Here is a 27,779-nt window from a genome sequence, read left to right as displayed (position 1 = left end):
TCTGCAGAGATGCTGAAGGAGCCGCGAGAATAAAGGGACATTTTCAAAAACACGCTGCTGTTTGAGCGTATGTCAGAGAAAAGGATACCTCTCCTCGTCCTCATGGATGGACAGTCCGCGTATTTATACCATTTGACGTCTTTAACATGATTTTAAATCGTATTTTGTGAGATTTAACAACCACACCCGGCGCTGAGAGGATCTGGATTGAGGTGAGAAACATGGATACAGACGCACGGCTCTATGACATGCCGTCACTGACAGCTGCTCTAATAGTAATGCAGTTAAATGTGAAGGATGGGGTCTGTTTTCCAAGCTCGTTTCCTGTGAAAATAATATGTAAAGTGTATGGTGTGTGTGGAGCTGATTGTTGTGTTTGTGTGTGTTGACTGTAGCAACACAACATCATCGAGCCGAGCTGCACGGATCACATTTCAGCACAGCAGGCCGCTGCCATTAAACCAGATCGGCCTTTAACAGACCAAATGTTCATATTTACTCTGAGGAGTAAAGGGCTGTGCTATTTATTAAGAAGGAAAAGTCGTCTGCCCTGAAAGCAGCATTTGCAGTGCTCAGTTTCCAGGTGCAATGACCTGATAATTAAAAAAATTGCTCGCACTCAAAAACATACAGCTCTTAAAAACCTTTAATACATTGGCTTCGTAGATTTCACTCATGATCGGCCGTCAGTTAGGCCTGCCTTAACGTGTTAAGCATTACTGACGGCTGTCAATCACTATAAGCTCTTTAAACGCAAGAAGGCTTTATCTCACTTTCTTCTTATGCAAAAATGCGCCGAGAGAAAAATAACACGCTTATTCATTTAGTATACGCTTATATCCAAAGCGCTTGTAACTGTCATTTAAGTACATGATCATACGATTTGCTAAGTATCATTTACTCACCCTCATGCCATCCCAGATATGTATGACTTTCTTTCTTCTGCAGAACACAAATGAAGATTTTTAGAAGAACATTTCAGCTCTGTAGGTACATACAATGCAAGTGAATGGTGATCAAAACTTTGAAGCTGCAAAAAGTCACATAAAGGCGGCATAAAAGTAATCCATAAGACTTTAGGGGTTTAATCTGTGTCTTCTAAAGCGAATCAATTGGTTTGTGGGTGAGAACAGACCAAAATCGAACTCCTTTTTCACAGTAAATCTTGCCGTTGCAGTCTCTAGGCACGATCATGATTTCAAGTTCTAATACACTTCTTAGCGCCTTCTAGCGCTCTGCACATGCGTCAAGCACTAGGAAGTGTAATCAAGCTTGAAATCATGATCGTGCCTAGAGACCCACGTTTGTGTTCGGGAGAAGAAAGTTATATACATCTGGGATGGCATGAGGGTGAGTAAATAGACCTTATTCACGCTAGCTCCATCTTTGATCTTTAATGGGAATGACAACGAGGCTGTGAGGGATAGACTTACTGTCTCTTCAGTGGGCTGTACTGCAGTTTAAAGTGTTTTTGGATCGTTCCACAGACAAAATATTGATACAATATCTGTCAAAGAACATTCAGTATACAAAGAACTCCAGACAACATGAGTTGTGGAAAATCAGATGTGATCTAGGAGCTTTATTCAGCTTTATACCGTTCGTGCCATTGAAAAGACTAGGTCTATCCCTCACAGCCTCATTGTCATTCCCATTAAAAATCAAAGATGGCACTAGTGTGAATAAGTTCTATGACGAGAGAATTTTCATTTTGGGGTGAACTATCCCTTTAATAGAATTCTGTGGCGGAAATGGCAGCGATGGAAATTTTTTATGTTTAAAGTATCCTAAATACACACACAAAAAAAAAAAAAAATTCACACTTTTTGCATTTGTCAAAGTTATGTCTTATTAGTCTCATATTTCATTTTAAGCATGTTCTACACTTGGATTAGTATACTTATTTAAAATAAATATTTGGGGAAAAATTGTTTGCTGTAGTGGAAATGACACCACAGCTGTGGGACAGTTGTAATTTTTGAAAGAATTGATAGAAATCATTTTCACAAAATAAATATTAAAATGGTTTGTTTATTACACTTTTTTCTTAGATTATCATAGTTTTAAACATGTAGTAATTTGTATTTTTATAATGAATTTTCATAATTTAATATTGAAAGTCTGGGTCTGGCACAAGGCTAAAACATAAAATAAAAAGAAAAACATTGAAATCTGTTTATTTTATATATATATATATATAACTATTAAACACAACAACAACAACCCCTGGGACATGAAAGTGCGATGACTATTATCACATCACTAACTAGTTTCTTTGCGTGCCCAATGAAACTAGTTAGTGATTTAGTGAACCCAGTCACAGTGTAATTTTATGCCATTAATCTAATATAACTTGTAGAAGCTTTCACTAGAAAGGCCATCATTTGAAAGTGTACTAATACTTTGAACATGAGCTACTGTTCTGTAATGTTCAAGGAAATCAAACTCCTCGTAAAACAGGCCAGCCCCTCTTGACGGGATGTGTTGTCAAGCATCAGCATTTCCTTGTTTGTGTTTGACTGGATATTGAGTTATACATATTGTTGTGTCTATTCAGTTGAGTGTAGTGTCCCATTAAATGAGGCCTCCCTTAATAATGTTGTATGCATGGGACAGCGGCAAGCATCAGGCCTGACAACTGCATCTCGGTCACTCAACAAATCAACTGCTGCTCTCTCAGTGATCAGCCTCCATCTTTCCATTTAACTTCCATTAGTCCACAATGCTGCTTTACAATCGCTCACGACACCAGGTTTTAACATGCGCAAGCATATTTTGGGTTGAGGTATTCCTTTAAATACTATCTGACATAAGTCGTTTGAATTTAGGCTTTGGGGACAACTAAATTCATGTTTTCATATCTCACTCCACAGTTTTGATTGATGAATTGTTCATCTTCTGGGTTTATGTTTCAGCGGGAACCTTAAGGCTCCAATGCCTTATCCAGGCCCCTGTCGCTGGTGTTAGGGCACAGGCTCGGAGCAGACCACAGACAGGATGAGTGCAGGGCTGGAGCAGACAGACATCCTGTCCACAGGCATCCTGGTGAAGGAACGATGGAAAGTAGTAAGTCTGCTGTTCTCACTTTATCTAAAATGCTTCACTGTAGGACAGCCCTACTGGAAAAACTAGCTTCGACAATTAATTTCTCTGCTGGTCCAGGCAGTTTATGCTGGTTTGGTGCTGGTCTAGAAGGTGGACAGGGAAAACTTGGCTGTCGGATCTGGATAACCATAGAAGTCTTGCTGGTTAAGCTAGTTAAGAAGCCTGGTTGAGACACCAGCATACAAAACACAACATATGTTGGTGACCAGTTATGCTGGTCTCTTCAGCTTGTTAAAGGGTTCACTCAAAAGTGAAAATTCTGTTAACATTTACTGTGTTTTCCAGAATATAAATCTTTTTTTTTTTTTTTTTTTTTTTCATAATCCGAAGATACTGGAATTCTGGTCAAATACATCCTATTTTCTATGTGTAAATATAGCTGTCTGAGCAGGGGTCCTCCTGGAGTATTTTGCGGTAGCCAGTGCGCAAGAGTCATTCACTATAGAAACCGTTCTCTCCTCTGCCAAGTTGAATATTTATATCTCCTTCCAACATCGAAACTCCTGTAAAAGTAAAGTAAATGTTTTTGATAACTTTGTCTGTTGTTTCTCTCTCTCTGTTGTGCTGTGATAAGCTTTAATGCTGAAACTGTTAGTTTAACTATATTTCCCAGCTGTAATGTAGTAGTAGTAGTAATCTGAGCGATCATGGAGTGAGAGACAATGGCGATGACTTCAAAGAAACCGCTTGCTGACTGAAGTGTGCTTACTCAACGCACATCAAACTCAACTGGCTCAAGACACATAAAAATGGTCTTTTTTTGCCACCTGTTGGCTAAAATCTTTAATGTCACTTGGAAAAGTGAAAGATACACGTCTAGCTCTTTTACACATCTGTGCCGCTCTTACAATTTAGTTTAGAACGCCACGAACACAAGCAAAGTGATACAAACCAGGGCTGGGTGATACATCGAACACCCACGATATAATCGCGCTGATTTTGCTGATGATATAAAATTCAACAATATCGTGAATATCGCGATGATTTTAATGAGCCTTTTATTTGGCCATTAAGTTTCATAGAGTGCATCAGTAGACTAATTTCACGATCCTTCAAGGCTGTATAATTAATTAAAAAAAACATCAAAATGGAGATATGATCATATGTGATTATTTAATAAGTGAAGTAGTTTTTGCACACCTTGTTCATTCACAAAGAAATATGTTTTAATAAAATATATGAAGGTAAATAAGATTTGTATTAAGCTTCCATAAATGATTGTATGTTAAATATATCCTAGGTGTAAACATGCAAATCAATGAAAATTATTACATTTTACTCTCCCTTGTCTTAATTTAGTGAAAAACTGCAGGAAACATGCCTTCATCATTTTTAAATAGATTTTTATTGAATACCTTTGAAATATTAATTCTACATGGCTACATGGCAGTTTAGATGAAATGATGGTTCCTCTGATTAAAAAAAAAAAAAAAAAAAAAACACATACTATTTCAGAGCAAAAACATAATTATCGAGATATATATCGAATATCGTCAATTTGCTGAAAAATATTGAGACAAGTTGTTAAGTCGTATCGCCCAGCCCTAATACAAAATGGTGTGAGACATCAGTACTCATGGAACGAATCTCATCCAATCAGATTCGAGGACCGGAACTAACTGTTGTATAATTTGAGTTATTTTATCCTTGCAGTAAAATAGCAGCGGGGTTCGGCAGTTTGTTTGTCTACACTCTTAATAAATTATTGCATGTAAAGAGTTTTTTATGTGATATTTTATTTCGAGCTTAGTCCAAACAAATTGCCGAACCTCACTGCTATTTTTAATGCCTGGATAATAAAACAGTAGCCTGTAGTCACCCTGTAGCTCTGGGCTGGTTGACCACTGAAGCTAAGCAGGGTTTAGCCTGGTCAGTACCTGGATGGGAGACCTACTGGGGGAAACTTACGGGGCTTTTCCACTGCACGGTACACCTCGACTCTGCTCGTTTTCTGGGGGGGTTTTCCACTGTGGATAGTACCTGGTACTTGTTTTAGTACCACCTCGGTCGAGGTTCCAAGTGAGCCGAGCCAGTACTATATGTGACGTCAAAACCCTGCAGATCACTGATTGGTCAGAGAGAATCGTCACTACCAATGTCACTGGATTTGTGACACGGGACATCAACCCGCTAGTTTTAAAGTTAGCAACAGCGACAGCAATATAATTTGTAATTTGTAATTTGCTGTGCGCAAAAACCACGCCGTGGTCCATAACGAGGTGCAGACGTTCCTCTCGTTAGCGACGAACGAAACGACGCAAAACGAAAAAGTCTTTCAGGAAGTGTCTCAGCTGTTGGCCGCACACGGCTACTACCGGACCTACCAACAGTGTAGGGAAAAGTTTAAAAAACTTAAAAGTGACTACAGAACCATCAAGGACCACAACAGCCGGAGTGGTTCAAACAGAAGAAAGTGGAAGTGGTTCGACCAAATGGATGCTATCTATGGCAATAGACCGGCGAGCAATGGGAGGGAGAGTGCCCTGGACTCTGCGTTGTTGAAGTCCACGATGGAGGATGGTACGTTTTGTTACGTTAATCCTATATTCTGCTTGAAAGCTTTACTTTATTTAGTTGACCAGCTACTGGAAAGCTTGCTTCTAAAACAACCAGGCAAAATCACCATGCAATATGCTTTGTGCAGCACAATGAGCTAGTAGCTAACAGCTGGCGGTCGTGTTATTGTTTATGGTCAGTAATGTTTGTCGCGTTTAAGATGATGTTACAGTAGTAGAGGCGGCGCAACTATGACGATCAGCCTATAATCCCACCCATGTTGAGGCGGCACTAAACTGCAGTGGAAAAGCAAGCTCAGAAAAGTAAAGCGAGCAGATTCGAGTCAAGTCGAACCGTAACATGCAGTGGAAAAGTGCCATTAGATTGCTGCTGGAAGAGGTGTTTGGGAAGCCAGCAGGGGGTGCTCCCCCTGCAGTCTGCGTGGGTCCTAATGCCCCAGTATAGTGATGGAGACAGTCTACTGTAAAGAGGCACCGTCCTTTGGTTGAGATGTAAAATCGAGGTCGTGTCTCTCTGTGGTCAATAAAAATCCCAGGGCAATTCTCGAAAAGAGTAGGGGTGTAACCCCCCCCATTGGCCCTTATCAATCATGGCCCCCTAATAATCCCTGTCCATGAACTGGCTGTATCACTCTACTTTCTCATCTCCACCAACAGCTGGTGTGTGTTGAGCATACTGGCATGCTATGACTGCCGTCACATCATCCAGGTGGACGCTGCACACTGGTGGTGGTTGAGGAGAGTCCCCTGTACACTGTGTAGTGTCACAAAAGCACTATATAAATGTAACGTTCATTAATTCAAATATTCTAAAAGTAAGAAACTATACTATTTTTTTTTCTTGAATAAAGAGTTTTGTGCGGGAGACGATTAAAAAAAAGCACAACACTTGTGTGTGGTTCTTGAATCATTTTTCGTGATTAGCGCCCCCTCTCGGCCTGGTTGTTTTTCCATACAGTGAAAGTGAATAGTGACTGAGACTAACATTCTGCCTAATATCTCTTGTTGTGTTCCACTGAAGAAATTCATACAGGTTTGGAACAACATGAGGGTGAGTAAATAATGACAGAATTTTCATTACTGGGTGAATCAACCCTTTAAATGACCAAACATCTCAGTTATGGTCTTGGGTAGCTTTTAATTGAATGATTTATGCCACCATATAAAGTGAAAGCATATAAATATGCTTTCTTGAAAGCTACGCTTTGAGACTTAAACTGATCAGCTGTGTGTGACTGTGTTCAGCAACTGTGCAGTGAATAGTGACAGGTAGTGACTCACTCCTCATGCTGCTCTCATAGTGCCATGTATGTATGTCTATGGATGTGTTCTGCTGTGTGTGTGCAGTAGTGCGATGCTTCCTTTGATGACACTGCTTGTATAATCCCACTGCTGATTCTATAATGTAGGCCTAGAACCCCCAGGGAAAGCCAGATCAGCCTCTGTACAGAGAGATGTGAGGGAAATGGAAGTGACGAGGGAGCAGAAGAGTTAGTGGCACAAAAGCAGATGTGACGACAAGAGAAATAAGTTACGGAATTTGAAAAAAGGAATCAGATGCCAAAGGAAGTTTATTGTATATAGAGTAAACAATATGCTGGGATGATACTACAGATGGTACATGCATGCCTTCATTTATCCATTTTCATTTTTAGATCTAAACGCAGCTTTTATTTTGAACAGTGATTATTAATTAACTTTATTTTTACATTTTCTGAGGACCAGTGAGTGAGTATCCATCCAAAGTATCCATTATTTTTAATCCTAAAACGAAAGTGGTTAATTTAGGGTTTAAAATCAACATCGAGTGTCCCTGTACTATAGTGCATCATCGCGTCATCAGTGTCTCATAAATATTAATGAGATTGCGTGGCCTTGTCCTAATGAGAACGGGCTGTCTCATGATTATTCATTAAACCAAGTGACCAGCGCTTCAAACTCTCAAGAGCCTCGGGGTCAGTTGACAGAATTGATAGTACCGACTTGAGTGCACCGCATGGTGCTGATAGACGGACAGGTTAGTCTTTCAATCATTGCCAAAACCTTTTAAATGCTCGTGCAGCACACATTTATTAACATGAGTGTTTTGAGATATGCGTTGAGGTGGACTATCTCTGACTGGGGCTCATTTGAAACGCAGTATACATTGATTGTCCCAGACACACAAACCCTGTCCATCCATCCGAGACATGTTATATGTCGAATGTTAATACTTAGGGTTAGGGATTTACACAACCTGGGTAGGGTTGCTCCAGCTGTGCGTAAGTTCTCACGTAAGTTAGGACATTAAGTTCACACTAAGGGCTTAGTAACTACTAGTTAGTTTGTAACTAAGTCAGTGCTTAATTTGGTTGCACCACCTGTTCTTAAGGCAAGACTTAACTAGGTCATAAGCTCTCTGTAAAGTGATGCGTAGTCACATAATATGACGTTCACCTGTATTGATCCAATAAGCAGCCTTCAGAAGTATTAAAAAGCCGTGCATTTTAGCTTTATCTTGTTACGGTTGGTGTTCAAACCTTGTAACCCGTAACTGTCAGCTGTAATAAATTATATCCCCTTTAATATACGATATGTAATAAAAGAAGCTACATTCGATAAATAGTAGATTTGCCCTGTGTAAATAACAATAAATAGGAACTGTATCTAAAATAAATAAGGGGTGATAAATAAATACTAATACAACAGGCTGGAAAAATAGACATTTATTCATTTTAATATCTTATATATATTATATATATATATATATATATATATGTTGAAACTTGACACCGGGCGACACATCCTGAAAACCGCACCATTATCGATCAGTTTCATGCTGAATAGCTGCTTAAAAGTACGTTTTTTTTTCTCTCTCTCTCTCGTAAATGAACTGAGTGTAAATGTCAACATTATCATGTGTCGAAAGGATTGAAGCCTGTCACGCAAAACATGAGCTCACTGATGTCATTAAATGAGTCTGCTTCTTTATTCCATCCGTTACTCCTGGTCAGAGGCTTCCATAAATATTTAGTTTGTACGTAGGGTTACGTCCTACCTAAGATTAATGATGCAACTCTCAAATATTTAGTTGTGACTTAGTGCCCATTTACGCCACAACTAGGCTAAGTTGTAACGTACGTATAGCTGGTGCAACCGGCCCCTGCTAACCCGAGGTATGACTGATAGTAATAGTGATGCAATTAACCAACAAAATGTACACATAATGGATGCAACTCTGATATTCGGTTGCTTTTGACTTTACAGCTGAAAAAAATTGGTGGCGGTGGATTTGGAGAGATCTACGAGGCACTGGACCTGATGAACCGGACCAGTGTAGCTCTGAAAGCAGAGTCCGCCCAACAGCCCAAGCAGGTTCTGAAGATGGAGGTGGCGGTTCTGAAGAAACTTCAAGGCAAGTTGTTAAGTAGAGCAGATAAACTCTTTATAGTGTGAATTGTATAAATTCACCTCCTTCCTGATTGCTTGCACACATAGACACCAGTGTTGAGAAGTACCTAGAAATAATAAAACCATAGCAATGATACTAATTTACCTCAACATTTTTTCATACTATCATGGCATTAGCATAGCTGTCCAGTAACAGACTATTTTTCCAACAAATAGTGAAGGAGTATGATGACACATTACATAGCATATTTTTTTTGTCACATTGCAATGCGCAAGCAAACCCTTCACACTACTGATTTAAATGGCTTTAATGTTGTTAGCTACATTTTCAGCACCTTTATATAGAATTGAGATATGTTTGAGGACCCAGTGAGGGAATATGCAAACAGCAGTTTCAAATTGAGAAGAGCATGGCTATGTTTGCAAAACAACTCCTTGCTCTGTAAGAATCTGTTGGTAAGCTTGAAACCAAACCATGTCTTCTAGAGATGAACCGATGTATCGGCCACCAATTTAGATTGGCCGATTGTTGTATTAAATCTGTGATCATGCCTAGATTCAGGGCCGATCTTTTTTTAATTGCAGCACATACAATATCACATACTGCTACCATAATGAATGAGCTCTTGCTCAGCAGTAACTGGAGGAGTAGTTATTGGCAATTCTAAGAATTCACAAATTGACACTTTCGGACATGCTGTAATTTAGATGAATATGCTGGTTTGTTTTAAAAATGTGTATGATTTACATGTGTATAAATATTAAGGTGCCCATTTTAAAGAGTCATTACCGTAGTCATTCTGACTCATTTACATCAGATAAATTACATCAGAAAGCAGATACACATCTGTCTGATTTTATTGAATGTAATTCTTACTCACTGAAAGCTGCATATGGACATACGCGTTCTACGGCAATCCTCGAATGGATAACTACACTATCATGCACTTTCACAAGGTATGTTACTCGATGAATCACACACCTGGCTCGTTTGCAGTATTTGTTTCAGAACCTGCTGCGTTTTCTCCACTGGTTTGTTTCGTATCGGCATATATGAACACGTCAATTACACTCAACTCGGCACCAAAACAATCGGTCCGAGACCACCTGGACGGAGAAGAAATCTGTAGGTCAGCTCGTCACTATAATTCATCATCAAAACGCAGATATAGCTTTTGGCGGCTTTATTTTAAAGGTCGATCTTTACGATCGCTTCTCTCTTTTGGATAGTGGCAGAACAGACACCGGTAAAAACATGGCTTCACTCTTTCTGTGTATGTGTATGTTTGTATGCGGGCGTGGGAGGGAGAGAGAGAGAGAGCTCCATGACCGTGAGAGCAGGTACTTTTCAATGCAGAAATAATGCAAAATCAACTAATGTTGTATAAAAATAACGACAACTGAATTTTTACAGTTTTAGTCCATTTTAAAATATAACCTTTTGAAAACCATGAAGAAAATGCACCATTGTAACCATTTTAGCCCCTGTTTCGGAACAAATCAAGAAAGTTACAGGTCTGAAAACACTCTATATAACTCTATTACAATTGTTTATGCTCATACGGTACTCCTGTTGTTATTTCAGTGAGCTTCACGTGACAGGGATTATGAGAGAGAAAGAGAGTTGCGGTGAATTGATATGTTTGTCACCACTCCACCATTTTGCAAGTGTGTCATACCTCCAACTGAAGAGAGCGAGATCTTAGCAAAACCGAGTTGTTTGGAGTCTGCTAGTGTGGCGCAGATGGTGTGTGGAGTGATAGAGACAGTTTGAGCGATTATGCATGCTATCAGTGTCACTCCTTCCAACATGCGCATTCTCTTTGTCAATCAAACATGCGCACTGTCAATCTCTCATCAGTCACTCATCCCAGCACTATTTTGTGAGAACCCAGATTTAAATCAGATAATGTACACGTATTTGTCACAATACCATTAATAACAGCAATAACAGTTTAACCTTCAATAACGGCACTGTGTCTTCATGTAGTTGCTTAATAATTAGTCATTTGCGTTACAACAAAACATCAAAGATGGTAAACCCATCATATATACTTATGATTTCTCACTGGAGCAGTTTTAAAGCTTGTAATTGATATATCTGTCTTCAATTCAAATAACTGTCAGCATTTCACAATAAATGTACATTTAATGTAATTGTACAGTATGGGGCATTAACATATAACTGCAGCATATAACATGTAAAAGTGTGGCAAAAGGCGTTTTTAAAAGAAAGATCGGTGATCGGATTAGTATCGGCTGATCACAGTGTTAAAATATCGGTGATCGTATCTGCCTCAATTTTCCTGAAAGGTGCACCAGTAGTGTCTACACTTGTACTGGGAAAAGAATCAACAAATCAATTAGCAGGCCTGCAATGACATTGTCATTATCCTCTTTCCCTCCCTTTACAGTCTTCCTCCATAATATCTTCAACTTCTCCCCTCTGCTTCAGAAAAATTAAATGCACTTGTATCGTGTTGCCGGTGATATGGCTGTATGATGGAACGGAGTGGTTTTTATCTCTTCCTGAGGGAAAAAGCTTAGTACCAGAGAGCTTTTATCTGTATTACCCTCACCCAAGAAAAATAAACAAACTTACTGTTCATTATTTCTCATTTAAAGAGGCCATTGTCAACATTGTTGTAGCATTTTTGTAAACTTTTTTGTAGCATTTTATTTTAGATATAATTCATTATTAATGTGATAAACAGTGATTTAGTATTATGTAAAAATTGTTTGAGCGTTAAACATGCTTTTTTGCTACTGTACCTTTAAGATCTTTGGCTAACCTGAGTAACAATGCCCCACCAAGTCAGTCAGTCAGTACATTGACATGCACAGTTATAATCGAGCTAGAGTGGATTTTGCATAGTTAAGCTAGTCTTTATATGTCTGTCTAATGACACAATGTATAATATAGCTGCAAGCAGCGATGACGGGCCCAAGCTCAACTGGTCCATTTCCACCCGGTGGCTTTCGGAAAACAATGCAAGGTGGACACATGCATTTGACATTATTCTAAGCAATTTTGAAGCAATTTGGGTAAATATAAGAGAACTATTTTAAAGTCTGTTGTAAGAGCCACACTTCCTGCTGCCAGGTGGTGGCGCTATGACCATGATTCCAAATAGTCAAATCCATGTGATTAGCCCCCAAGACTAAACATACATCTCAATTTTGATCTAAATCACACATTGTACAGAAGATATTAGACACTTCCTGTTTCCCATTTCTCGCCTTTAATTTAATACCTCGCCATGGCAACACCATTGGATATATCAAAATCTGTTCACAATTTAACATCTTCAATGTCTCTGCATAATGTTGTCTAAATATTGTGACAGTCTCATGAATCACCTAGGAGGAGTATTTAAAAGTTCAGAGACTGCAATATTCAACAAATCCAAAATGGCCAGCTTCCTGTTGGGTGGACCTAATGACTATAATTATGAAAGTTGTCCGGCTACAGAGCCCTCCCTGCAACTTTGCCCAGCCCTAATGGCAGATGACTCTGATGTGTATGCAAAATTTCAAGAGTTTTCACACATGTTAAGTACCCCAAATGTACCGAAAACCTTGAAAAGAATAATAATAATAATAATCCTTAGAAGAACAATAGGGCCTCTGCACTTTCAGTGCTTGGGCCCTAATAATCCTTAGAAGAACAATAGGGCCTCGCACTTTCAGTGCTTGGGCGCTAATAATCCTTAGAAGAACAATAGGGCCTCGCACTTTCAGTGCTTGGGCCCGAACAATATTTGAAGGAAGCTCAGCAGCTGAGGAACTGTACAATTTTTCATGTCATGTGTGTCTTTCCTCCGAACACAAAAAATGGCAATGCCAGTTGTGGCATTAACTACAGTAAAAATACATTATCTGTTAGTATGAGAGAGAAAAAGCAGACTGGTATGATTTTAGTCTGGACTAAAGTACATGACATTTTAAGTAGAGGTAGACCGTTATATCTGTTTTACTGATTAATCGTGCTGATAACTTTTTAGAACTATTGTTATCAGCAAAAAATCTATGCCAGTAGTTGCAGATATTTTTCTTTATTCCTTTGTGTTCCTCAGTTTGGCACTGGAGGACTCTACAGTTAAAATGGCTTGGCTTGGTTCTGCAGTATAACAGTGGCCTTTAGAGGTAATAAACATTATGGGTTTTATGTACAGTATATATAATATATTTAAAACCCACCATGTGGTGAATATATATGCTATAAAATGCTTAATTTAGTAATTGATTATGCATGAAATCTTTATTTTTTCAGTTTTTATTAGGATTTTGTTTGGACAATTAACTACATCTGGGATTTTATTAATTTTGGACTCTTGGGTCTGTGGCCATAGTAAGGAAGGCCTAAGATTTTTTTTTTTAACATTCTATAAATCAATTTTAGAAACTATCAGCCGATTAATCACGTATCAGCCTTTTACACCACCTTAGTTATCGGCAGGGTTGGGGAGTAACAGAATACCTGTAACGGGATTACGTATTTAAAATAGAAAATATAAGTAACTGTATTCCACTATAGTTACAATTTATATAATTGGTAATTAGGATACAGTTACATTTCAAATAGTATTTTGATTACTGAAGAGATTACTTTGCATTTTATTGTCATTTGTTTCATTTAATATTTAGTCCTTTCAGATGGAAAACATTTATACATATAAATGATGCGATCCAAAGTGCATTTGAACAGCAGTGAAACACTTTCTTTTGTGTGTACTATACGAACAGACAGATAAGTACGTTTGGAGCAGAAGAAATAGAAATAAACCTTGTGTAAATTGTCAGCTTTACGCTAAGCTAAAATGCTATTTCTAGCCATTTTATATGCACGTTACCAGGCACGATCATATTTTTTTATCAAGAAAATACACGTTGGATCATAATTTCTCTTTTCTAGTAAGACTTTTGATATTAGGACAAAAATCTTATTCTTGATAATTATTTTGTATTGTTTTCCTGTAAAAATATCTAAAAATCCTTAAAACAAGATCAATTTGATTGATCTTGTTTTAGAAATAACACTGCATAAGATATTTAGGTTTTTCAGAGAATGTATTTTTAACATGTGTATTGTGTCTTACTGTACTGGCAGAGTTTTTATAGTCAAAACAAGTGAAAAAATTTACCAGTGCTGAAGAAGTAATCCAAAGTATTTAGAATATGTTACTGACCTTGAGTAATCTAATGGAATACGTTACAAATTACATTTTACAGCATGTATTCTGTAATCTGTAGTGGAATACATTTCAAAAGTAACCCTCCCAACCCTGGTTATTGGTATTGGCAAAATCCTCTTTCGGTCGACCTCTTATTTAAAAAGACAAATTATTGTTTTGGTTTGACTGACATCAGACTTTTAAAGTGCACGTGAACACACTGAATGAAAACTGAATAGGCATTTATATATGATATAGATATTCGGAATGACCGGTTTTTGCTGCTTAAGCTGGCTCCAAACTAGCAAACTCAGAACATCTCGATTTGGGTGAGGGGTGTCACACTTAGTGACTGTTTTTGCTGATCTTGCCCTCCTAGTCAGTGAGCCTGTCACACTTACCAATTAAAAATGGAGGGAAGGTGTCACACTTAACGACGGCCTTTGACTTTCTCAACGCATCAATATCAAGGCCCATTTTCACAGCCAATCAACCTGAAGCTTTTGAATGCACAGTATTTTTCAGTATTACTCCATGAGACTGCAGCATCTGCTATGTTTGGCTGTTTGTTAAAGACATGTCCTATTGAGAATGAATAGCAAAAATAAATTGCATCCTTTTCTTTCACACATTTATTGTCACATTGTGCAAAGAGCTGGGCAACAAATGTGTGTCATTTGTGAGAAAGTGAACTATTCAAAAGTATATTAAAGCACCATGAACTAAAATAAAACAAAAGTACAAACTTGTAAGGAATGCATATTTATACATAATGTTATATAAATGTAGACTACAATATATTTATGTAATCTAAAGCTGTATACAAATATAAAGCTTATGTTTACGTTATTAAATGTAAAAGGTTTTACACATTTATAGTCACGTTGTACAAAGATCTGGGCAGCAGAAATATTTTTCTTTTAAGAGTATGTCATGATATGACATTAGATATGTCATACAAACATACTTGTTGACTCCAAAGAGCAATAAGGTTCGGTCGGCTTTCGCAAGGTTAGATTTTAAAACTGACAAAAACTGGAAACTTTACGTTGTGGTTATTTTTATCTGTCATTAGTTGCTTATGCATTATACTGTATCTGCACTGAAAAGTACCTGTTTTTACAGCCACGGAGCACTATTTCTCTCTCTCTTCTTGTTTCTGTTATGCCACAATACAAAAGAAGTGATTGTGAAGATGGAGTCACTTTTCCTAGTGAAAGTGCGTGATTGTTTATTTATCCAATCGAGGCTTGTTGTAGAACGCATGTCCACATGCAGCTTTCAGTGAGTAAAGAAATGCATCCAATAAAAACAGACAGTTGTGGCTCATTTTAGTGTAAAAAAAAAAAAAAAAAAAAAAAAAGAGCTTGGTGACAGAATCTGAGTGCGATGAAAACATTCATATCAGCTTGACGTCTTGTCTGTCAGAGCAAGTGACAGAATGATTTTTTCAAACAAAACGGATGTCTTTTTTTAAGCCATTAACTCAGTCAAGTGATTAACACCTCCTGCTGAGAGATGCTAATGGACACTCTGTCTCCCTCTGCCTGGCCGGTGATTGTTAATGAAGCTAACACCTGAAAGTCATTGGAAAAATCAGCTAGTGAGATGCCGCCTTTAGTTTCCATAATTGTTCTGGGTGTACCGGGAAGGGAGCATTACACTGTGAACATCATTCATAATATGTTAGTAGTAGTTTTATATTAACTATTTTGTTTCAGAAGAGCAAGGAAAATCTTCTTTTCCATGATATGACATCTATGTATTATTTTGCAATCAGTCCTCACTATTTTTGTAAATGTATATTTTTGTAGAACTTGTATATGACAGTATGTGGATAAGTAGTCCAGTAAAGTACAATATACTCAAACTTTCAGGAAAAGATCACGTTTGCCGATTTGTCGGATGTGGCCGCAATGATCGATTCAACTATGTTGTCATGGAGCTTCAGGTAATGGGGTTATTCAGCATTATGATCTTGATATGTCTTTTACTCTATGGCTCTAATATTAGAGAGCATTTGTGATAATGATCTGGTACAGTGAATATTTCTATTTAATATGAGAGTATAGTAACATGTATAGAAATCTATTAAAATAATATATTGACAATGCCGACTGTAAAAAAAAAAAAAAAAAAAACACTTTCCTAGTACAATAAACAAACGATAGCAATTAAATTATTTTTACTGCCTTAAAGTGTCTTAATTTTTACAATAGCATTTTTGCATTAAATATTTATGAGCCACATAATTTAAGCAAGCAAGCATGCATTCAAAACACACAAAGTAAATATACCACTAATTGTATACAATAACTATTTATTGTGCATTATGATATGCATTTGGATGACTCCAGGTTTTGCAGCAGTGATGGATTTATTTATGGCTGTATTTTAAACCTGCCTTTCAATCATATATTTGCAGCCCTAATTGTTAACTGTTATCTTTTTGGCTCTTTCAGGGCCGTAATTTAGCGGAACTGAGGAGGAGTATGAACCGCGGTACTTTCACAGTCAGCACTACACTCAGACTAGGGCTGCAGATACTGGAAGCCATTGAGAGCATCCATTCTGTGGGCTTTTTACACCGTGATATCAAACCAGTGAGAAGTGTCTAATATTAACACAATTAACAGTTTTTCACTGACTGACTAGGTTTTTAATAATTATAGACCATCTAAAAAAAAGGTTGTAAAAAATGTATAGGTCTATTTTTGTGTTCCTCGTTGTAATGCATGGCTTGTCAACTCTGTCTTTAGTCCAATTTTGCGATGGGCCGATTCCCCAGCACATGTCGGACCTGCTACATGTTAGATTTTGGTTTGGCACGCCAGTTTACCAATTCATGCCAAGAAGTCAGACCGGTTAGTATCAAAACTCCTTTTTTTATGCTGTGTGTGTGCGCATATACACTTGCATTTGTTAATCTGAAGTCCTTGTGTCACTGGGTGTCTCTTCTCTCTCTTAGCCCCGTCCTGTTGCAGGGTTTAGGGGTACAGTAAGATATGCCTCAATCAATGCTCATAAGAACAAGGTAAGACTCCCTCATCTTCATTCAGTTTTTCTAGCACAGTCTGTTTTATCTGTAATGTTTTAATTATCCAGATGTTTCGGTTCTGAATAGTTTTGTTTTGGTCTTACTGTTACAGGAGATGGGAAGACATGATGACTTATGGTCTCTGTTCTACATGCTGGTGGAGTTCTTGGTCGGGCAACTACCCTGGAGAAAGATAAAAGACAAGGTGCTGATCAGGCTGTATGAAGAAATGCAATGAAAAGCCTTTTCTTGCCTGTTGGGAAATTATGATGATATTTGTATTTATTCATTAGGAGCAAGTAGGGAAGTTAAAAGAGACATACGATCATCGGCTCATGTTGAAGCACCTGCCCCCAGACTTCAGTGTCTTTCTTGACCACATTAGCAATGTGGACTATTTTACCAAACCAGACTATCAGGTAAGAATTCTGTACTTTGTGCCTTTCTTTGAGTTATTTTTGATAGAGCCATAGAATATGTAAAAGTTATTGTTCAACCTGACTTATTTGTTACATATCTTCCCATTGTAGCTATTGAGGACCATTTTTGAGAATAGCATGAGGACCTATAACGTAGTAGAGAATGACCCATATGACTGGGAAAGGATGAGCTCAGACAACTCGCTTATGATCAATACTGCGGCAAACACTCCACAGCACCACACACGCCTCACGCCAGCTCACATGGGGTAAATCAATGTCACTACCTAAGTTTATTTGTTGAACTTATAGTAGAAAAATCTACCTTTTGGTAGTAGTAGTAGTTTTAGGATAAATAGTTCACCTGTTCTTTTGTTGTCTTGCAGCATTGCAAATGCCTCCTTGGTGCCTGGAGATCTTCTGAAGGAGAACACAGATGAAGTTCTGCAGGATGAGCAGCTCAGTGATGGGGAAAACGCCCAGCCGGAGCACCTTCCTGGATCTCCCAAACTTCCTCACAGGAACCAGGAGACTGATGTCTGGGAGGACTTGGACTGTAACCGCAATCGAATCTGTCCTGCTGTCTGGAAGGTACCAGAACGTTGTACCAAGTGTTGCCTTATTCATAAACATCTTTGTTCTTTGTGTTGGGTTTCATATTTTATGTTCTCCTTTCCTTCAAGCTGGGAACAGAGGAGGAGCATATTAACCAAGGCAATCAGAGCCCTCATGCTGGGCCAAGCATGGGTTCCCCAGTGCGAGTCCAATCAGAGGTGGTGCCCTCAGATAGAGACACTCCTCTTTTGAGGAAACTGCGCAACATCCACAGCTTTGAGCTAGAAAAGAGACTAACTTTGGAGCCTAAACCTAACACGGAGCGCTTCGTGGAGGCCTGGTAAGTCTCTTCATAATCCCAGTGCTCAGCATTGCCTTCCTTTATCTCTGACTTACCATTTTAACATTTGTTTTTATTCTGTACAAGTATGTTCTGCAGCTTTTAAATCTGTTTTTGAAACAGTTCTGGTAAGCAGCCACCTGGTCCAATGAAGGAAGGGAATGGTGATGGTGTCCCGGGCCTGGCCATGTTCAATGCAAGTCACACCGAACGTGTTTGGCACTATGATGAGGAGTTCCGTTCTGGTGGTGGCTCACCCAAGCCTGCCTCCCCGGGCGACGGTGCTGCTAACAGTGGCTTTGTTGCTCTAAACCTGAGCTCAGGGCTGCAAGATATTGAATTGCATGAATGGGTGATGGTAGAGAAGGGCTCTGACCTGCAGGACTTCAGAGAGGCAGCAGGAAGTAGTCCTGGTCGTGAAGCCAAACTCACTAGTAGCCCATCAGATGAATGTGAAGAGGAGCCAGAGATTTTGCAGCCAATGGATGAATCACCGGATAAAGAATTCACTCCTAGTCCAGTACAAGGAAACACTCCCACAGCTCTGCATACCGTGCAGGGCCCCGAAAGAATGGACCAATTGGAGCTGAGTGTGATCCCTTCTGCTGGTGGACCTCCTGTTACCCCCACCAGTCCTGGTGAGGCACTGGCTGAAGGAGCACTCACACAGGTAACTACCTCTAACTCAGAAAACAATTGTTTTTATTATTCCTCCTTAATAACCAAAATTAGGTCAGATGATCTTCAGACCAAACTTCACAAAGGTTCTCCAATGGATTGTTGATTTTCAAAAACATTCCCCAGTAATGCCCTAACAAATTTGTCGGCAAAGACGTCAGACAAGAACTTGGTGTGTACCTTTGCAACACTTTAGACTATTGAAAACAAAATGTGCGTATCTTTGGCGTAATGCCCTGATGGTACGTGAGGGTTTAGTGACAGTGTCACTAAAGTTTAGGCTTAAATCTGATCATCGTTTTTTAAACAAATGGCCTAAAACCATACTACTACTTTGATTTTTTTGAATCATGCTTAGTAAAATGCTGGTTGTGCTTGTCCTTGTAATTGTTGCTTGCAGCTTTTTCATCCATACATTTGCTGATTATGTGCATGTATTTAGACTGCACCCGCAGCCTTTGATTAATATATTAGTTTAAATTAACTTTATTTTCATTACTTATCTTGAAAACATTAAGTTTGTATCCTTGTATCCTTGCTCTTGTATCCTTACTTCCCAGGTCAAGACACTGGGTCTCATTCACTTACTGTGCGTGTGCACATATTTGTCTGTAAATCCTGTGTGCAAAAGTTTCAACACAGAAATCCTGATTCATCAACAAGTTCACACTTAAATTTATCCTAAATTTTAGAAGCACATGTACACAAAAATCACAGACTCCTGGTGGCCTTAAAAACATGGTCAAAATGTTTTTTTAACCCCTTATCTGGCAGACCCACATGTGGGCCAGGGTAGACATAGCTATTATAGGGTTAACCCTACTCTGTAAAGGGTTAACCATGGTATATGTCCACACAATAGCTGTGTCCACCCCGGCACACCGGTGGGTCTGCCAGATAAGAGGTTAAATTATATAATAATTAGAAATTGACTAAGTTATCCTATGTCTTGTTTCAGAGTAACAAAATTATGTGTGTTATAGCTCGATCTGAGATAGGTTCTGCAAATCAGTGCAGCTAAACACGTGTAGTCTAGACCAATATAAAAGGTATTTACTGGTTTTGAGAACAGCACACTTGGCTTTACTTATAGATCTTGCAGCATGTGCTCTCAGGCGAGAGTGTATCTTTAGAGAGCGCAATGATATGTTTGCATAGAGTGATAAATGGTTGTAAAGCAGAGGTTGTGTTGAAAGATGCGGGAACACACTCCCTTATTTCGAATAATTTCAATTCATCAACATAAGAACTAGGGTAAGAACAAATATACAGTATGTGTGTACGCAACTGTGAATCCGGTGGAAATTTTTTGTGAGAACCTTTCCTGCACACATACAGGTAGGTATGCAACTTGGACACCGTTATTAGTGAATGAGATTGTCTGAGGGAGGAATGCTTAAATGTCACCAGAGCTGGCTTTTTTATCAGATTGCTGCCAACATAAGCACAATACTGACCCTCTTAAAGTTAGATTTTAGTGCAAAGGTCTTTAGAAGATGTTTCTGCATTTTATAGAATCTGCATTCTTCCTACCTAGATGTATGCTGCTGTTCACACCCCTTTTCTGATGTACCCATTTGCTTCGTCTTGTTCCTTTTTTACCTCCTTTCTTATATCTTTCCACCAATTTTTAATCAATCTCTTTACTTTTCTGAATCCTTTTCTTACTCACTCCTACATCTTTTCTACTCATTCACCTACCTTAACTTGCCCGATCCACCTTACTAAACCCTCCTCACTTCCCTTTCACCATTCTTCGCCTCCCTTTCCTAGCTGCCCACCTCTCCTGCCTCCCAACCTGAGGATCTTTTGTCAAGGACATGCAGCCCCATGCATCTGCGCTCCCCCAGCCCTCACACCCTCCTGACCACCCTGTCGGACCCCCTGCACCAGCGCACCCCACCTGGGTTGCGCCGTAGCCAGTCTGCAGACCACCAACACCCTTTCTCTCCTACCTCCTCGTGCCACACCTCGCTGCCACTTCCTTTCCAGCCTCGTGCCACCCATTCACCTGGGCGCAGGAAACTTCCTGCCATTCCAGTAGCCGCTGCAAACACAAAGTTTCCTTCAGTCATTAGAATCACTCGTGCTCAGCTTCAGCAGGTGAATAGCCACTCACTTTCGTGCTCCCCATAACTCTGCCCTCTTCTAACAGACCCCGCCTACCAAACATGTTTTCTTTCGAGTCCTATTTTGTGCTACATTCTGTATGTTTTTTTTTTTATTTTGTTCTTGTGTTAGTAATCATTCTGTTTTTGGATTGCTCTCTCCTTCGAGAATCCAGGAATACTGTTCTGTAACCCAAACTGTGCATGCTCAACAATATTTTAACTGTGCATGCTCAATAAGTCTGGGTTGTGTCCTGAAAGTAGTGGTTGTCTTTGTGGCATTACCTCTTGTCGTTGTGTTTTGATTCCTCTGAATTTGTGACTAACCACCTCTTATGATTTTTAATTCTCTGACAGACATTTACTTTTCCTCCAAGGTAAAGAAAGCTGGTGTATCAACAGCCAACTCGAAACAATGCAATAACAAAAGTGAATGATATCACACCTACCGACTGTTTTTGCTCAAATCTAGCCTCCATATTTGAGTTCTTTCACATTAACAGATGAAGAATGGAAGAGCGGTGACAGATTAAATGACTGTCACTGATATTTTTCTGATTCCTGTATTTTACTGTATATATACAGTATATATCATATATCAGAGGAAAGGTTTGGATCAGATCTGAGCAGGATCAGAGCTGTTTCAGTGTGAAAAGACGGCCACATGAGTCCACTCCACCAACTGCCAGTTATGATATCAAACATGTTAGATGTTGTCACTAGGGCCATTAAATCAGCAGGGAGTTAAGTCGCAGGGGCTTTAAACAACCATCCAGTGAGAGATGTGGCCACATGCACTAACTCCCTTTGATTTTTAAATGACTACGAGATTTGAGATGCTGCATGTGGTTTTAAAAGAGCAGTTTATATCTGCATGTGTGTTAAATGTGTGTGGATATATGTATAATACATAAATTCATATGCAGACTTTAAAAGACTGTACTGAAAAGTTCCCTCCACTCATCTTTCTCCTTTAAGATCTGGGACATGAATGTTTATCTTACACTTAGTTAATTATCTGTCTCCCTTTATCAGTTGACAGCTCAGCGGCCCTCTGTGCTGTCCTCCCAGTCTGCATCTGACAGCGTTCCACTGGAGAGACATGATAATGATAATTGTAACAATGAGATTCATCCACAAGACAACACAGCTGACATCAACTCTCCACAGAAGCAGGTCCCCTTTCAGCCCACCAGCCCCTCAAATGCTGAGTTGGATCCTTTGCTAAATGGGAACATTCCTCAAAAACCTTCTTGCCCAGTGCCAAGTCTGGTGGCGTCTCCACGTACACCACCTTCTCCGCGAAGCCCAGTTATAATGAACGGACATTTTAGACCTCATTCAGATGCTCAGAAAGACGCCAGCGAAATGCTTCCCGAATTTAAAGACCCCCAGAGTGTTTCTGTCTTCCCTGATCGCTCCATTGAGCCCAGCCTGGAGGAGGAGGGCAAGGAAAATACTCCTGCCAGAAACTGCAGTCCTACCCCTTCTTCTCCAGCCTCCACTCCCAAACAAGACCCAAGTCAACGACACAGCCGTATCCCAGTGCTAGAACTTTATAGCCTTTTGGATCCACCACCGGGATCTGCTAAAGAGAAGTTGCTGCAGAAAAGGGTTCACCACATTCCTCTTTCACCTTCTGCTTCCCCCTTATTGCCCTCAGAGAGGCGTGTAATCATGGCTGCCATGCAGCGGGACCAGCTTTCTTCTGCCTCTTCTGAATGCTCTCAGGATGACGAGTCACTTCTGGGTTCTCGCCCCGATCATCAGGGTGATGATGCTCACTCACTGTCCTCCTCCTCCAGCCCAATTATACGGAAGAGCAAGATCCCCCGCCCCGTTATTCCAACAGTTGGCACAGACACCAGCACAGCACACTTTGTGCCTCACCCACCCCCAGGAAAACCTCCTAGCCGCTCTGCTATGGATGGAAGGTAAATATGTTGGCTTGACAAATTGGATGAATCACAAAGAGCATTTTCAGCCCTTGAAGGGCAATTCGGAAAGGGGATGCCATTTGAAGGGTTGTTCCAAACGAAAGTGAGCAACTAAATCCCTTCATGAAGGGCCCTTCCACAAGGCCGTTAATTAAGGGTACATTCATACAGTAATGGCATGTGCCCTTCAGAGTACCTACTGCAAGGAATCTACCCTTTGGTGTGAGTAGGGCATAGGGATGCTTGCATTTTATTGGGAAAATTTAGCCCATTCGTTACTGCACTGTAACCACCCAGAACACGTTAGCAACTGCACAGCAAGACTCTAGCTACCACCTTATAACTGCATAGCAAGCCACTCAGAACACCCAAGCAACCACTTAGCTATGCCCTAGTAATACCGAAGCTATCGCCTATTAATCACACTGAGAATAACAAAGCAATTACATAGAAACACCCTTGGAACCACTTAGAACACCTTAGGTAACTGCCTATCAACCACCCAGAACACATTAGCAACAGCTTAACAATGCCCTAGCAACCACCCAGAACACCTTAACCACATCTCCACTATCTGACAATCACCCAGAAAACTGTTGAAACCACCATGCACTCACTCAGAAAATTGTAGCAACTGCCAAACAGCTCTCCAGAACACCATAGCAATCTGCTAGCAACTCTTCTTTTCTAGACTTCTTTTTGATAATTTTGGGAGTTTTTTTGGGTAATCTATTTATTCTTCATCAATGTCATGTTCCCTATTATAGATTTGTCATTTGACTTCTCTAGGCTACGGCGGTACAGTATTCGTGCTGGCAGCACCAGTGACTCGGACCTGCTGACCTGTCTGGCCCAGCTAATGCAAGCCAGTTCACCCCGTGGCTTTCAACATCACAGCCGCTCTTCCCCCCAGCACACGGGCGCAAGACATGGGTTCGTCAGTCCCAGCACCGCTGCTCACCACCTCCTCCAGCGCAGCTCTAGCGCCTCCCCTCGCAGCTCCTCCTCATTGCAGCGCTCCGCCAGCTCTTCCCCGTCCCGCCACGAGCACCGTGGGAGCTGTCTGGGCCGCAGCCGCTCTCCCCCCAGTTTCTCTGGCTCACCTCCTTTGCGCCGCATTCATCCTCACATGCAAGAAGGCTGCTGTGGGCGACAGGCCCGCTCTGCTACTGTACACATCCAAAGGGGCAAAATCAGCAACTGTGAGGTCAGGTGCTCCATCAAGCTGAGCAGATAGTTAACCACAGGTTTCAGACAATGGTTGAGGAAGTGAATGGGTTAAAGGGTGCTCATCTGCCCCAATGACTACGTAATTTGTGATAATGTCTACTTCTAATTTCTCTTGCACATCTGCAACTTCGCCAATGTCCTTTTAATTTTTAGAAGCTCCCTTGCCTTCCATCTGTCAGTGGCCTCTCTAGTAATAATACTAAAATTGTAACTAGTTAAAAATCAGGGGAGGTTATTTGTGATGCTTACTGGCCAGTTCTTTAGAATATTTTTGTTTTAAATCATTCCAGAGCTTTTACGAAGATTGTATGTGTTCATGAACTACATGGGGGTTGTCTGTTTGCATCAAGCATGGCTGTATTATAGTATTTATTATGTTATTTATTTGATGCACATTGCAGCCCTCTCTTGAGTGCAGTGGCGGGTACACTAATAGATCATGCCATCATTTTTATGGTCGCTCTTGCTCTGAGCTTTGTCTACTGTCAGCACCTTGAGGTGGTTTGTTTCTAAGGCCTGAAACATACTCAAGTATGTGATTACAGATGCTTTTTAGCTACACAAGCTCATTTTTGGGTGTTGTTGCATATTGAAATGTCAAAATGCAATTCAGAACGCAACTTAAGTGAACATTGTATTCTCAGCATTGCCACATGGGGTGCAACAATCTTGTTCTATGGTGAGTTTTTTTTTTTATTTCAGGATTGCTATTGTCATTACGGGGCAGTGGTTTGAACAGAATCTTGCTGAGCAAGTTAAGCTGGGCACAAAATGATTTTTATGGTCCTTTACAAATCTTGCTTGTCCAATTTTACGTTATGATCCCAGTTAGATCTTAGGTAAAAGCCATGGCACACTGTATGTCATTATGTCAGACTGCATGATACACATCGTAGCCAAGACAAGGTCCCAATAGTCCTGATTAACATGCTGACTGGCTGTTGTATCACATCTTGTCATCATAGGAGCAGTCATACTGTAAAACTGCAGTGCAAAATTTCGGACACTGCCAGAACTTTACACCAAGACCTTTTTTTAACACTATGATTCATTGCAAATGCATTTAATTGGCCATCTATGAACATGCCACACTAAGCATGTTCTATCAAAGACGGCTGATTTTGCCCTTTGACAAGAGAAATCTTGGTTGCTTTTTATTTTACAGTACGTGTATATTCAGTATACTTACAATGTACTTAAAGTACAGAGTAATATTAGGTAACTACATGTACTTAATATGGGTTAAGGTTAGGGTTGGAGTTAGGTTTAGGGTTAGTACCTAGTAATTACTGTAGTTGTTATAATTATATAGTACTTAAATATAGAATAGTACTGTAAAATAAAGTGCTACTGAAATCTTTTACAAGCAAAGAAAAAAAAAAAAATCTTAGACAGCAAAACATGGCCAAAATCATTCTGTGTGAAGCTACATAATAATACATTCATTTGGCACAGACATTTGAAGGAAACTCTATTGCACCATTGAGTGTTGAGGTTTGTTACCAACACACCGAAACAAGAATGCATGCTTCAAGGGTACTGTGTGCTTGCAGTGCTTTATCCAAGCAGTCGCTTCTGCATTTGCATACTCATGTGGGGAGTATGTTTTTGGCCTAAAAGAGTGTGTAAGGCATAAGAGGAACGCCAGAGAAACTGGTCTTCCTTTTCCAAGAGATGGTTAACAATGAAACAATAAAAAACAAAAGTGTTCTTGTGATTTGACATGCCTAAAGCAGGTTTACTTTGGAATATATACAGGGCAGACTCAAGCTTTGAGAATTTGGAGTCACAAACAAAACTTGATTGCTGGGTTTTTTTTTTTTTTTGACTGTTGAGCACCTGATATCCCACATCATTATGTTATATTGAACACACCCTCACATAAGTACGTGAATTTAAACATGTATTACTTAATAATTGATGTATTTAATTTTTTTATTGGTTATTTGCAGGCCCACACAGAATCTGCACCTGCAGAACTCCATATTTCAGAACACTAGGCTCACACATTTCAGCAGAATTGGAATGCTCAGCTTTCACTAAGTTCTGCACTCCATTTAATACATTCTACCATGTTTAAATCCATTCTGCAGATTTTACCCCAAATTCATTGCCGAAAATGCGTATATATATATATATATATATATTTTACACATATACACACACACCGATCAGCCACAACATTAAAACCACCTGCCTAAAATTGTGTAGGTCCCCCTCGTGCCGCCAGAACAGCGCCAGTCCTCATCAATGCCACCTCAATTGCATTCTGAGATTATACTCTTCTCACCACAATTGTACAGAGCGGTTATCTGAGTTACCGTAGACTTTATCAGTTCGAACCAGTTTGGCCATTCTCTGTTGACCTCTCTCATCAACAAGGTGTTTCCATCCACAGAACTGCTGCTCACTGGATGTTTTTGTTTTTGGCACCATTCTGAGTAAATTCTAGAGACTGTTGTGCTTGAAAATCCCAGGAGATCAGCAGTTACAGAAATATTCAAACCAACCAAAAACAAAAAACATCCAGTGAGCAGCAGTTCTGTGGATGGAAACGCCTTGTTGTTGAGAGAGGTCAACAGAGAATGGACAGACTGGTTCAAACTGACAAAGTCTACGGTAACTCAGATAACTGCTCTATACAGTTGTGGTGAGAAGAAGAATATAATCTCAGAATGCAGTTCTGAAATGCGGGTTGGTGCTGTTTTGGCGGCAGGAGGGGGACCTACACAATATTACGCAGGTGGTTTTAATGTTGTGGCTGATCGGTGTATATATATTTTGCAATTTTAAGATTCCTGATTTCTGATACAGTAGCCAATAATAATTAAACCTATAGCTCTATATATATGTGCCACATGAGATATTGAACAAAACAAAATAGTTTTGCATTCCAAAAGCGTGGCATATTTTGTCTGATATTTGCCTTTGCCATTACTCACAAGCTGTGTGTGTGTGTTTTGTTTGTTTGTTGGAAGCATGCGGCTTAATTCCTCTTAGAAGAGCAGCATTAACTTACAGAGCTGTCTTTTTTTCTGCTACAACGCTGTAATATAGCTTCAGCTTCCCAAACAAGGCCAAATCTTTGCATGTGCTGCATACAAATACTACATTTCTACAACGTACAATAAAACAGCATACACGTTTTCATTTACCTGGAGTTTGTAGCCTGAAAAGAACGGTCAGCCTGTATATAGGGACTAAATGTTTTTATTATTATTATTATTATTGGTCCGATCTGATTTGGGTCTTAAATGTATTACATTAGTTATTTTTTTTAACTTTCTATC

At 39.6% G+C, this 27,779-nt stretch overlaps 1 protein-coding gene across 2 annotated transcripts; it reads left to right on the top strand.

Moving 5' to 3' along the window:
• Positions 1-26,700, top strand: LOC127411541 (tau-tubulin kinase 2-like). Of its 2 annotated transcripts, XM_051647205.1 has the most exons (16): positions 1-212; positions 2,916-3,066; positions 8,868-9,015; positions 16,063-16,136; positions 16,648-16,788; positions 16,945-17,049; positions 17,154-17,219; positions 17,335-17,427; positions 17,516-17,641; positions 17,753-17,910; positions 18,028-18,232; positions 18,325-18,536; positions 18,660-19,206; positions 20,988-21,317; positions 22,358-23,256; positions 24,049-26,700. In XM_051647205.1, the coding sequence occupies exons 2-16, from the start codon at positions 2,998-3,000 to the stop codon at positions 24,494-24,496; spliced, it is 3,621 nt and encodes a 1,206-aa protein (XP_051503165.1). In that variant the 5' UTR covers positions 1-212; positions 2,916-2,997; the 3' UTR covers positions 24,497-26,700. The 2 variants fall into 2 exon arrangements, with proteins under 2 accessions (XP_051503165.1, XP_051503166.1); XM_051647206.1 differs by lacking the exon at positions 20,988-21,317.
• Positions 26,701-27,779: the final 1,079 nt, after the last annotated feature.

Source organism: Myxocyprinus asiaticus, chromosome 20 (assembly GCF_019703515.2).
Source record: "Myxocyprinus asiaticus isolate MX2 ecotype Aquarium Trade chromosome 20, UBuf_Myxa_2, whole genome shotgun sequence".
Lineage (NCBI taxonomy): Eukaryota > Metazoa > Chordata > Actinopteri > Cypriniformes > Catostomidae > Myxocyprinus > Myxocyprinus asiaticus.
The sequence above is the reverse complement of the archived record's forward strand: the minus strand, read 5'-3'. Positions and strand labels throughout refer to the sequence as shown.